This window comes from Gorilla gorilla, chromosome 5 (genome assembly GCF_029281585.2).
Source record: "Gorilla gorilla gorilla isolate KB3781 chromosome 5, NHGRI_mGorGor1-v2.1_pri, whole genome shotgun sequence".
NCBI lineage: Eukaryota > Metazoa > Chordata > Mammalia > Primates > Hominidae > Gorilla > Gorilla gorilla.
The window spans coordinates 49,329,495-49,342,550 of NC_073229.2; the positions used below are offsets into that span (position 1 = coordinate 49,329,495).

The 13,056-nt window shown below is 53.5% G+C and overlaps 2 protein-coding genes across 6 annotated transcripts; both read right to left on the bottom strand.

Annotated features, from left to right (window-relative positions):
* Nucleotides 1-303: 303 nt before the first annotated feature.
* DDAH2 (DDAH family member 2, ADMA-independent) lies at nt 304-3,759 on the bottom strand. Of its 3 annotated transcripts, none has more exons than XM_019028884.3 (7): nt 3,320-3,759; nt 2,134-2,490; nt 1,915-2,014; nt 1,716-1,789; nt 1,437-1,556; nt 807-956; nt 304-617 (listed from the first exon to the last, which is right to left on the bottom strand). In XM_019028884.3, the coding sequence occupies exons 2-7, from the start codon at nt 2,428-2,430 to the stop codon at nt 501-503; spliced, it is 858 nt and encodes a 285-aa protein (XP_018884429.1). In that variant the 5' UTR covers nt 2,431-2,490; nt 3,320-3,759; the 3' UTR covers nt 304-500. The 3 variants fall into 3 exon arrangements, with proteins under 3 accessions (XP_018884429.1, XP_063563200.1, XP_018884428.1); XM_063707130.1 differs by having other exon boundaries at nt 2,134-2,494; XM_019028883.3 differs by lacking the exon at nt 3,320-3,759 and adding an exon at nt 2,952-3,276 and having other exon boundaries at nt 2,134-2,494.
* Nucleotides 3,760-3,849: 90 nt separating this feature from the next.
* Nucleotides 3,850-13,013, bottom strand: CLIC1 (chloride intracellular channel 1). Of its 3 annotated transcripts, XM_004043686.4 has the most exons (8): nt 12,974-13,013; nt 12,509-12,633; nt 9,519-9,607; nt 7,430-7,539; nt 7,110-7,235; nt 6,840-6,946; nt 5,486-5,667; nt 3,850-4,272 (listed from the first exon to the last, which is right to left on the bottom strand). In XM_004043686.4, exons 3-8 carry the CDS (start codon nt 9,555-9,557, stop codon nt 4,111-4,113), a joined length of 726 nt encoding a protein of 241 aa, XP_004043734.2. In that variant the 5' UTR covers nt 9,558-9,607; nt 12,509-12,633; nt 12,974-13,013; the 3' UTR covers nt 3,850-4,110. The 3 variants fall into 3 exon arrangements, with proteins under 3 accessions (XP_004043734.2, XP_018884430.1, XP_063563203.1); XM_019028885.3 differs by lacking the exon at nt 12,974-13,013 and having other exon boundaries at nt 12,509-12,945; XM_063707133.1 differs by lacking the exons at nt 12,509-12,633; nt 12,974-13,013 and adding an exon at nt 9,740-9,796.
* Nucleotides 13,014-13,056: the final 43 nt, after the last annotated feature.

Below are 13,056 nucleotides of genomic sequence, written 5' to 3' on the forward strand. Positions count from 1 at the left end.
TTTTCTTTATCAAATAGGGGTGGACTGGTAATCTACCAGTCTCTGAATCATCTAACATTTAGATAAATTCAGTGAGCAATCCACCCCTACACTCTTTTCTCTGCCCTGGACACACTTCCCATGATAGAAATTCTGTCTTGTTCATCTTGTGCTCAAGTACCTATGACATGGTTGGGCAATGAGTTGGTAAGTACCTAACAAGATTTTTGAATAAGAGGCCTTCTTCCCTGCACTGACCCCAAACTCAGGTTTCAGCCCTGCCCTATCCCTTTGCCCCAGTAAGACACCAGTCGCAGCCCAGTCTAAAAGGTCAATTCTATTTTATTGGTTCTGAGAGGGAGGACTCACCCAGTGGATCCTTTTCCCTACACTCTCCCCTCCCCCAATATTGAGGCTGTCTCCCAACTACTGCCTATTCAGCATTCTCTATCTAACCCTCCTTCCCCTTCTACTTCCTATACTATCCTACCCCTGGCCAGCAGTACCCCAAGGCCAGGCCCTCAGCTGTGGGGGCGTGTGCTGAGCACCAAGCAGAGGGAGCTGAGCCCGGCGCCAGCCTTCTCCAGTTCTGAGCAGGACACAGGTACCAGGGTGACATCAGAGAGCTTCTGCAGTGCCTGCACAGGGAAGACATGGAGTGGGGAGAGGGGAGTGAGACCTCAGGCTGAGCCAGGCCACTCTTCCAGCCAGCTCAGAGTGGCCCCACCCAGGCTTCTAGAGAAGGTACCCTTCCTTCCTCCCACTAGGAAAGCCTGAAACTCTTTTCTCTGATGGTGCTTGGTGTTGGAGTTCCTGCCCTCTCTCACCTCCTGGCTGTTGGGCAGATCCCCACCTCCACGGTGCAGGAGGAAAGGGGGCACACCAGGCAACCCAGGACGAAGAAAGAGACAGTCAGCAGCTGCGTCATCTGGGAGGGTCAGGGAGGCATATGGGTGATCTGTCAGCACTGCCATTGCCTAGAGGAAAGAGGAAGTGTTCGAGTCTCAGAACCTCTCCACAGCTGAGTCTGCCTGCTCAACCACCACTAAGGGCTGGGGACGGACTGACATTTGTGGAAAATAATGACAGCAAGCACATAGAGCTTACGGTATGTCAGACACTAAGTACTTTAGTTACCTTTGCTAATTTCCACCTTGGAATCACATGCAGTTATTTTCAACCCCCTACCTTCCCCAGCCCCTCCTATCTGTCCTACCCATCCTTAGAGTCACAGTTTAGGTGCCACCTTTGGGGTTTCCTGAAACTCCGGAAGAGCAAATTAATCACCCCTGTTCCCAGTCCTGCTGTTGTAACTTCTTATTTTCTCCTGTGTTCTTTCATATAAGATGCACAGCCCATTGAGGGCAGGGGTTAGGGCTAATTTCCTAAGCCTCCCAGCTCCCGGCCTCCCGGGCCCAGAACTGCGCCCACTTTCGTTGGCCCCGCCCCCTCCTCACCCGGACAGCCTTTTGGGCAGCGTCGCTGCTGCCTGCCACAACAGTGCGAGGTCCCCCCATGCCGCAGAGACCGCGCAGGTGGGAGGGACCCGAGACTGGCACAGTGGAGACGGCGAAGTCCTAGGGAGAGCGAAGGGAGGTATTCAGGGGCGCGGGAGAGGTGATGGGGTATCTTCAAACATAGGCTGCTCTCTGCCTCTCATTTCCTCAGCGGGCGCCCAGGCCCTTCCGACCCCCACCTGCACCCCGCTCCCTCCCTAGGCTGGTCCCGCTCCGCACCCGGAACGTGTCCGCCACGATCTCAGCTCCTCGGTGATTGGTCCATTTGGAGAGGCCTACGAAAAACTCCCGGCCTGAGTCCGGGAGGCCGCGGAGGTTTGAGGGCGGGAGTGAGTTAGAAACAAGGCTCCAGACGGCCGAGTCTCCCAAACTCTACTTCCCTGTGCCAAGACCTACGGGTGCCTCCCCCCAGCCTCACCGGTGAAGAGAACGTCAGTGCCATCCAGCGTCGCGTTCTCGTCTCCTATTTCCACAATTCGGAGCCCCAGGTCTTGCAGGGCTTTGCGGACTCCATCGACCTTAGGATAGGAGAAGAGGGCACGGAGCTGTAACACCCCCATCCTCAATTCTTCCCCAAAGCCCCGACATCCAGCTCCTTCTGCCTTTCCCCATACCACACCCGCGCCACGGCGCTCACCTCTGGCCTACGAGCGGGGCTCCAGGGCCGCGTGATTAGGGCCGTGTCCCCTTGGATCACGGCCGTGTCGCCAAGCAGCGGTCCCAGCGGCAATGACTCCTCAGGTGGCAGTTCTAGCAGCTGTAGCCCCAGTCGTTGCCTCAGTTTACCTCCCAGCACCCCGTGCTCCCTTTGAGCTTTGGCCAGATCCAGAGCCGGAAGGCCAGCCCCCGCACCTTCCCCCGACGCCAGGCTCTCTGGGACTCCCCGGATCAGGGCATGGGAGCAGCGGCCCAGCCCCTCCCCCGGCGTCCCCATCCCATCCACACAGACTCCCCCTCCAACCGCTCGGATTTCTTAGTTTTCTTGTTTCTTCACCTGTCTGGGAGAAGAAACAGAAAAGGAGGAGACAGAGAAAAAGACATGCAGACAAGGGCGTTGGGGGTGGTTAAGAGCGCCCAGGTCTTCCTCCTGCCTTTTCTAGGCGTCCCTCCCACTCCGCCCCACCCCCTCCAGACCTTCCGCTCCTGTCGACCTCACTCTACCCAGCACCCTCAGGGGTCAGATTCTTTAAGAGGAGCCTGAGGAACAAGGCTAGGGTCTCTAATCTCCAAAACACCTGTTGCCCCTGCTTGGGGGCTTGTGAGGTCCCTGTCGGGCGCCCCTCTTGGCAGCCACTAGGATGCGCTCACTCCCCAAAAATGCAGCAGCCCCGCCCCCTTAACCCTCAGCTGCTCGCTACCGCAGGGACTTGAAGTCCGGCCCGGGACCCGCAGGGGTTATGGGACAGAAGGAGAAAGCTGGAGAGGCAGGGGCTGGGGAATGGAAGTCCTGAATACCCGAACGAGAAGGGAGAGAGGTGGGTAGGAAGGGAGGAGTTCGAGCCTAAGGAGTTAAGCATCCTCTCTCCGCCCTGGCTGGACACGCTGCCCCTAGCACGACCTAGTATAAACCAGACCGAGTCCCGAAGGACTGGGAGAGGTCTAAAACGAAATGCGAGGGGCGGGGAAACAGGGGGCGTGGTTCCGGGGCGCTGGCGCTACTCCCGGCTCCAGGACCCGGTTCCCCGTCTATGTCCCAAAGTCCACCCCGCCTAGCTCCGCGCCCAAATACCGGCTCCCCATACTCTCTGTCTGGTGCAGGCATGGGCCCGGCACCCCCAAACTCCGGCCCCCATACGGTTCAGGGCCTCCCACGCAAGACTCACCTCCAGCGGCCACCCCCACTCCTGTCGCGCTGTGATCTCGGCTGGGGCCCCACCCCCCGAGGACAGAGTTGGTGGAGAAGGGAGTCCCCGTCTTCAAGCCTCGGGGACTGGGAGCTCTGGCTTTTAGGGGGGGTCCTTGGGTAGGCGAGCTCATATACTACGATGGGGCAGGGGCGCGACGGTCTGGCGGCTCCGGGGCATTGTCTAAGCGGGACGGGGAGGGGCTTCTTCGGGCCACGCCCATTCCGCCCTGCTAAGCCGCGCCCATTACATCCAGACTGCGCCCCCCTTGCCAGAAATCGGCACCGCCCAGCGAGCGCTGCCCAGGCCCACCCAGATCTGGCCGGCCCTGGCGACCGGGCTGCAAACGCTTCGTAGACCTCAGAACAGCGCAACGGCGGACCGGCGGACCGGCACGAAACATAGCAGCCCCACCACAAACATTTCCCTTCTTAATTCCTGGCTTCTGCCCTGAGCTCAAGATCACTGACCCACCCCTCATTCCATGTCGCCCACACTTCAAACCCCCATTGCGTAAAAACACTTGATTTTTATTCTGTATTTTATCACTGAAATATGTTGTCCTACCCATCCCACCCCACAATAAAAATCTGACCCAGGCCCCCCATTTCTTTCCCTCATCCCCTCTTCCACCACACCGTCCCGGAACAAGTGCTCCAGGATTCCCTGCCCACTGGCCATTTTGGAGTGTGTCCATTGGGTAGCAATGTGGAAACCACCAGGGCCTTTGTGGAGAAAATGGAGGGGGTTGAGGGAGTCCCAGGAGGGGCTTATTTGAGGGCCTTTGCCACTTGCTCATAGGCGAGCTCGATCTCCTCATCATCTGGACAGGTGGAAGCGAATTCTTCCCGGGCGTAGGCATTGCTCAAGTACCGATGCACTCCCCGGAAGGCCTCGGGGATGGTGAATCCCCGGTACTTCTTACACACCACCTGAGGATGGGGAGAGGAGAGGGACCAACATGTTAGCCCCAGGGAAGCCACCTTGGCTTTCCCTTCTCCCCAGGCCGACATGATAAAACCAGCTCAACTCCTCACTGTCTTGTACTGTCGTTAGCCTTCCTTTTCACTTACTGAAATCCTGGCTTTTAATAACCAGCCATTTTTCCTGAGTTTTTAAAACTTGAGATATAATTTACTTATAAAATTCTCCTCTTGAATTTCCACAGTGACTTTTTCCCCCTATACCACTTCAGGCACTGACACAGGTGACTTTTGTCTCTATATTTTTCATCAGACTTTTTTTTTTTTGAGATGGAGCCTTGCTGTCACCCAGGCTGGAGTGCAATGGCGCGATCTTGGCTCACTGCAACCTCCGCCTCCCGGGTTCAAGTGATTCTCCTGCCTCAGCCTCCCAAATAGCTGTGATTACAGGTGCCCACCACCATGTGCGGCTAATTTTTGTAATTTTAGTAGAGATGGGGTTTCACCATGTTGGCCAGGCTGGTCTCGAACTCCTAACCTCAGGTGGTCCACCAGCCTTGGCCGCCCAAAGTGTTGGGATTATAGGCGTGAGCCACCGCGCCCGGCCCATCTGACTTTTCATCATATATTCTTAACTTTCATGTGAATATTTTATTGTCTCAGATTTCAACCCTTTGAGAGCAAGGCCCAGTCACCATACACTTGTGTATCTTTCAATGCTTAGTACACAGATGTTCACTACATAGTTGTGTGGCCGACTGATGTCAGGCCCATGTTGCACAAACTAAACCATAGCTTTGAGACTATGACAAAAACATCGGAACCAGCAGTTTTGATCTTCCACAAGAGGAAGTGAAGACTGAAGCTATAAAGAAAGTTAAAGCTTTGACTTTAGGAAAAGCCTGCTCTGTCTAATCTGGGAATTTGGCAGTGATACCGAGACAGGAAGAGCATTCTTCAAAAGTAATACTGGGATGTATTCCTCTTTGCTAGTCTGTTTGCACCCATGACTTACATCATGGAATATAATTATCTCAAGCAGTGGTCTTGTTAGCAATGACTGCTGCAAAGGACTGGGGTGGGGTCTGCCATTGGTAGCAATTTATGAAAACCACCCTAAGAAAGAAATCGTCTTTAGAGTGGTTGTCAGGGGAAGCCCATGTGGGAGCTCCTTAAAGGGCCACTCCAGTGGTCATCCTCTCCTCCCGCAATAACCACACACCTGTACTATGTGTAACTTTGGCAACAGGTTGCAGTCAGCCAGGGTGAGCTCGTTGCCATCCAGAAACTTCCTCTGAGAGACACCTTCATCTTCAGCACTGGTTTCATCCACTTCTTCTGGGAGGGGGGATGTTAAGTAATTGTCTAAAACCTTCAGGGCTTTCAGGAGTCCCTTCTCCAGATCTGTGCAAGAGAGGGAATTGATTAGAACTTCAGGAAAAGATTGACATAGTCTGAAAAGGCCCGTTGGGGGTGGATACTAATGGTGAGTCCAAAATAATAATAGCTAACACTCATGTAGTTACTTTTCTATGTGTTATTCTAAGCACTTTACATTTTATTTTATTTTATGTTAGACGGAGTCTTGCTCCGTTGCCCAGGCTGGAGTGCAGTGGCATGATCCCGGCTCACTGCAACCTCTGCCTCCTAGATTCAAATGATTCTCCTGCTTCAGCCTCCTGAGTAGCTGGGATTACAGGTGCCTGCCACCACACCTGGCTAATTTTTGTATTTTTTTTAGTAGAGACCAGTCATGTTGGCCAGGCTGGTCTCCAACTCCTAACCTCAGGTGGTGCGCTAGCCTCGGCCTCCCAAAGTGAACACTTTACATTTTACAAACTCATTTATATCGCCGGGTGCAGTGGCTCACTCCTGTAATCCCAGCACTTTGGGAGGCCGAGGCAGGTGGATCACCTGAGGTCGGGAGTTCAAGACCAGCCTGGCCAACATGGTGAAACCCTGTCTCTACTAAAAATACAAAAATTAGCTGGGCGTGGTGATGCACGTCTGTAATCCCAGCTACTCAGGAGGCTGAGGCAGGAGAATTGCTTGAACCCGGCAGGCAGAGGTTGCAGTGAGCTGATTGCACCACTGCACTCCAGCCTGGGCGACAGAACGACACTCCATCTCAAAAAAAAAAGAAAAAAAAAATGTATATCAACCCATGAAATAGGTATTGTCATCCTAATTTTGTGGATCTGGAAATGGACTTACAGAGAGGTGAAATGATTGCTCAAAATTATACGGCTAGTTGGATTTGTACTCAGGTAGTCTGGATCTAGAGTGATGACTGTTCTTAAGCATGACCCTATTCTGCCAGAAAACAGGCCAGCAGCCAACTAACGTCCTCAGTGGGGCAGAAGAGGCTAGGGAACAAATGAGAAAAGCTTAAAAGTCTTGGCCAATGAAAATGCAGGGAAATATAGAGGTAAAGCAAAAATGGGAAGCTGGGGGAAATTTACGAACATCTGCTTCATCTCCCTGATATCTGAACGTCCAGGTGCCCCTAATGTCTCCTGCCCGCTGGGTCCTCTCTATTCCTCCCAGGACCCAGGCCTCTGACCCACAAGACTCACTATCATTGAGTGCTGGGTTTGAATTCTTGATGTAGGCAGAAAATTTGGCAAATATGTCCAGCCCAGCTGTGTTGGACTCAGGGTTCAGAGCTGCCAGCTTGGGGTACCTGAAAGCCAATGGGAAAAATGAGGTAAGATGTCTTCCTGGGAGGAACCTCAGCTAGCTCTCCTGCCCCAGCCCCACCACCATCTCTGTTTTCCATTTCTGCAAACTGTCTGTTTCCCAGAATCTCCCTGCTCCACCTCTCCACTTTCTGAGTGCCCCTATACCTGGGAGGGCACAGCACTGCCTCCAGAAATTCCTCAATCTTGTTGGTGTCTGTGTGCACTTCAGTGCCATACAGCAGGAATGGGAGCTGCCCCCCTGGGCACAGCTTCTGCACTGTCTCGGTCCGCCTGAAGAAAGGATCAGGAATCAGGACTGGAAATGGGGGTCAGGAAGAACCAGAAAGGGGGAATGGAGGACGTGGGATAAGAAAGGGACTCCAGGGGGAGGGCAAAAATGTTCATGACAGAAGGACTCAGGTGGGTGAGTGTGTGTTTGCACACATGTGTACACCAGGGGTGTTTCAAGGAACAAGCAGGCCTACCTTTTGGTGTCAACGGTGGTAACATTGAAGGTGACTCCCTTGAGCCACAGTACCATGAACAGTCTCTGGGAGAACGGGCAGTTCCCAATCTTGGCCCCATCACTGCCAGCCTGAAAAGTAACCCCAACCCAAGGTTATGCCTGATGCACCCCGCCCATCCCTAGGCCAGTCCCTGCATTCCCACTCCCAGACCAGCTGTTTTCTGCCTAGTCATGACACATACACTGTCCCCTCACTATGGGCTCTTTGCCCTTGGGCCTGGGTCAAACCTAAGGCAGATCAATGGGAAATTGTTTTGCAAAGGCAGGCTTCTGGTTCCCCAGACACTGAGGACAGGTGGGAGGTAGGTAGAGGGAGGAGGTCCTGGAGAACTTGGGAGGATCTGAATCCTAGAGAGGGAAGAGTGTGGAACTTCAGTGAGGCCAGAGTTGTAGGCTAGAAGCCTGGATTTCTGGGTTCCTGAAGGGAGTAGAGTCTGAAGACAGGAGAGGTGGGGTGGGGTTTGGGAGCCAGAGTTTTGGTTCTCTACACCTCCAATCCAAGGTGTCTTTGGGTGGGGAGTCTAGTCAAGGGGCCCTGGGCCTCACGCTAGAGATGTGGAGGGCCCTACAGAGAGGGGCTGCCCTCTAATTAGCAAGTGGTGACCTCATTGGCCCAAGGGACACCTCCCCCTAAGCTGAGGATGATTCATCTCTCTGTCTCCGGCTTCCTTCCTGTCAAGGGTGTGGGGGAAGGGACAGTGAGGATGAGGCCTGGGCAGCTAAGGCTACCCCTAACCTGCTGCCAGGGTCTCCCAGCACAAGTCCTCTGACTGCAATAACCATCCTCTCACAGGACACAGGGCCGGAATCTCTGCGGCACAGCCTCACCCACGAGTAAAAATAGCCCCGGAGGCGAATGTGAGAGTGAGGTGGGGACCACACCTAAGGGGGCGGACCCAAGCAGGCTCCGACTTCCCTGGGCCCAGGGAGAGGGAATGGCTGCCCGAGAAACCCAAGCAGAAGGGAGAGGGAGACACAGGCAGAGACACACAAAGATGAGAGAAACAAAAGGGGGGAAGGGGAAAGAAAGGCGGCAGGGAAGTGGAGAGTGGGGAGACGTGCGTGCCAACGGAGAGACACAAACGGAGCGGGGAGAAGAGGACGCTGTTAAGGAAGGGAGGGAGGGGCACAGACAGGAGGTCCCAAGACTGGGAAATGAATGCAGCAGCCGTAGGGAGGGGAGCGGCCGCTGCAATCAGAGGGGGGCTGGGTGACACCGAGAAGCCTGCTGCCTGCAGTTTTGCTACCCAAATGCCATAGGACCATCTCTCCTTACCCACACCCGCAGAGAGAGGAGAGAGTTGGGGCAAGTCTTCTACTTCTCCAACCCCCAAATCCCAAAATGCCCTAACCGAGCTCTTCTCCTCCGTCTGATCTCTCTCCCACCCATCCTTGTGGTAGCTACGTTAAACTCACGTCTTCTTGCCACCTCCCCTTCTGTCCCTTTCCCCAGTCCTGGGGATATTCAATGCCACCCGATCACCTCTCCAGCTCTGCTTTTCAAACTCCGATCCCAGTCTCCTGTTTTGTTCCGCCCCTCCAAAGCTTCCCAATTTACTTGCTCTCACTCTCAGGCCTCCCTCAACACACCCTCTTCCCTGAAGCGTCTCCAGCCACACACACACACACACACCCCTCCCCTACTGCACTACTCACCCTCAGATCTTGTAGGGACACATGTCCTAACTGAGGTTCCCCTCTGTCCCTTCTAAACCCTGCTGGGCCCCCACTGTCCCTTCACCAGCTCGCCCCCTAACCCCACCCCAGTCTCACTTTTGGGAATTCTCCTTTTTCTCTACTTCCCTTCCTTTAGGCTGCTAGAAACTTGCACTTTTACAAACTTTTCAGGGTTGATCCTAGAATTCTCATTACTTGCTAACAAGTTAATGTCTTCCCCTCTCAAAACCACCCCTCAACCAGAGTGCACGTGGGATTGGGGGTGGGAGTCAAGGAGGGAAGGGATTGGGGAGTTAAGGCTGGACCGGGGGAAAGGTGAAAGAAAGTTGGCTTCCAGGAATTTGGGTGGCTGAGGAGAGAAGTGTTCTTACCTTCACGAACAATTCGACCTGCGGTTGTTCTTCAGCCATGGTTGCGTCGGGGACCAGGAAGTGGCCGTCCCTGGGGGAACTGGGAGGGGCTGGGACCGGGGAAGGCGGGTCTCACACTCAGGGATTCTCTCCCCTAGACCCAGGGCTGTCCCTTCAGCACAACACAAGCTCAATCAGACCTACTTGCACCCAAACTAGGCCTCCCCACCAGCCCAACGCACCCCACACCCAGCTCCTCCAGCTCGGTCCTCTCCCGGGCCGGATCAGAGAGCCGCTGACTCACGACCGGCCCCGCCCTGAACCTGGGGAGGGGACTGGAGGGGGGCGGGACTCGACGATGTAGGGAGTGGGTCCGGAAGGGGAATCCTCGGATCTCCCACAGGATGGGGATGGGGGTGTTAAGGAGGAGTCCTGAAAACCTCCTTGTTTCTCCGACCTCTCCTGAACACAGGACTCTTTTCTGCCTCAGTTTCCCTGCTTCATTAATCTGAGTACAACCCGACTGACCCTCACATAAAAAACCTGACACTAACAGCTTGGGCACACCCGTGAAGATTCAGGGATGGGGACTTCAAATGGAAAGGTGGTCATTTAATCCTTCTGCATTTCTTCCAGACTCCAATCCAAATTCTGGGTTGCTGGGACTGTGGTCTGAGAGAAGAACTCGGAAGTGGAAGGCTGGGACTGCAGATAGGAACCGTTAGCCATGCAGCCTGGGATTAGGGAAGGGGTGACGCCAGCACTCCCTGAGCTGCCCAGACTGGTGTCTCAGTAGGTCCTGTGCCCCCCACAGTCTACTGTCTCCGGGCCCAGCTCAGCACTAGGACTTGCAGTCCTTGTGGCCTAGACTTGGGACTGGGCATAGAAAATAGAGTTAGGGGCCGGGTGAGGTGGCTCACGCCTGTAATCCCAACACTTTAGGAGGCCAAGGGGGGTGGATCACCTGAGGTCAGGGAGTTCACCAGACCAACATGGTGAAACCCCGTCTCTACTAAAAATACAAAAATTTGCCAGGCGTGGTGGTGGGCACCTGTAATCCCAGCTACTTGGGAGGCTGAGGCAGGAGAATCGCTTGAACCCGGGAGGTGAAGGTTGCAGTGAGCTGAGATGGTGCCATTGCACTCCAGCCTGGGCAATAAGAGCGAAACTCCATCTCAAAAAAAAAAAAAAGAAGAAGAAGAAAAGAAAAAGAAAGTAGAGTTAGGGATGGGAAGGGAGATGACGAAGTCTTTTGTGAAGGAAACATAAAGCTGAGGCAAGGGGCTTTGTTGCAGGGAGGGGTCTGTTCCTGTAGCTTGGTCAGCTTTGTGCTTCCACTTATGTTTCCTATTGGGGCCCCTTCCTGTGCCCTTTGTCCTCGTCTCACTGACAGGTTGCCTTGGAGATGGGGCAGAGGGGTGGGATTATCATGGCCCGATCCTGAAGTATGTGTATAGGGGGTGGGGTAGGGGTGTTGTTAGCTGGTCCTGTCATGGGGATAAAGAAAGATCAGACAGAATAGTGGGAGTAGAGTCCTTGGGGACACCTAAATAAATAAGCAGGGAGGACATAGGAGGAGCAGCTCTCTCTCCAGTAACCTTGATTTCTATTAAACCTTTATGACCTGCTGAAAAAATAAACCCAGAATTCCAGCCTCCATATCCTGAATTTCTCTCCTGTCCAACCATCCCTTCTCTATCCTCCTCATCACCCTCTGTCCAACAAAAGACCTACAGTTCCAGAAAACCATGGTGGAGTGCAAGAACACAGAACTAAAACAGAGCTTGAAACTTAAAGAAAGGGAGAGACCTGGGGGAGGAGTGGGGTGGAGTGACGTGATGTGCTGCTGGAAACCAGCAGTTGGTGGTTTCCTCTTGTGCTTCCTCTTCTGTGGGTTTTCTCCTGCCTGTGGGAGGGCCTTTTTCTCTCCTCCCGACAGAAAGGCTATCTTTGGTGTTCGTTCCCTTGAACTGTAACATCCTGTAAGGGTATGATTCCATGCCTCTGTGTGGGTGTGAATTCCCTCATGGTGACTCTCAAAATCTGCACACAGGACCCCTTCCCATTGAGGGGAGGGGATCAAAACAACTCTACTTCTCAGGGTCCTCTCCTGTTCCAACTGGTCTGTGTCCAAGAGAAGCCTTAGGTAAATGGGGCCAGCTTGAAGATCAAACAGGTTTGGCAGCCTCTCCCGGCCTCTCTTTTCTCTCCTACAGCTTTATAGCTACAGCTGCCTTGATATCAATATTGACTTTGGCTGGCTGGCATGACTACCCACAGGGTATCGTGCCTTAATTTACCAGGTGACAGGCAACGCTGCCCTCTTCTGGAACCATCCAGCAGAGCCAGGGCTGTACCCCCAAATCCTGCAACAGAGGTTTCCCTCCATCTCACCTCCCTGTCCCTGCATTTCTCCTATCTCAGTAGCTCCTCTTTCCCTCTCTGGGCTTCTCTTTCCACTCCCTCCCCTTCCTGGGCTTGGTAAACTAGTCCCTAATCTCTTCACACCCCAGATTGGAAGGTGGGTCCCTCCCTGACACTCCCCAGAGCTGTCACCAACCTCCTCCAAGTTTCTATAGCTCCATTGCTCAACAAATTTGCCAGGGGTAACCATTAACCCAGCCCTTAACTCTGTTCCCCCACCTTTCTTGCTGGAGGGGATTTTCCAATTACTGGTTAGCACAGCTAGGTCACCTCACCCCCACCATCTTTCCTAACTTCTTGGGTTGGGGGGCTGGGGAGGAATCTCCCCATCTCAGGGTACTAGGAACAAAGCTGGGGAGGATGGTGCATTTAAAGGGATTATATATATATATATATATACATATATATTTTTTTTTTTTTACTTTCTCCCTCATAACCCCACCCCCGCAACACACACACACACACACACACACACACGCACAAGTAAGCTTTATGGAGCAGTGACTTCATTATGTTCACCGCTTTGAGTCCAACCCCTGGCCCAAAATAGGCACTAAATAGTTGCCGAATGCATGAATGATAGATACCTCTCTGTCTTCAGGGGTGTGTAGAAGTGCGAAGGGGTATGGGCATGTCCCAGTAGGGGTGTGAGTGTTCTGATCAGATCTACTTCTCTCCGCCAGAATTTGATGTAATTCGAATGCTTCCACCTCTGCTTGAGGGGTTTAAATGATAAATTAGGCCCTGTCGTGCCATTATGGGGGTGGTCATACCCTGTACCCAGGAAACAGGCACGGTAGGGCTGAGACAGAAGTCCTGCTTGTTTCCGCTTATTTATTTGAAACACCGCTCATTTAGGTCTTACTTTGTTTGCCAGGCAGTGTTCTAAGCTCTGTATAAATATTAACTCAGAGGGTACAAATATTAACTTAAGAGTTGTTGCAGGAAAAAAAAAAAGCTCCTCTGGCTCTTTAAGTTTGGCCTCCCCCTCAAAACCCCCGCAACGGTCCCAAACCCCTTCCAGGGACTGGGACTACGGCCCCTGGTCCGACCTTCTCGCGGGCTTCCCACTGCGCCAATCAAATCCCAGAAACAGTCAGTGCTAGAGGCTCGGCTGCTAAGCAACGGCAGAGGG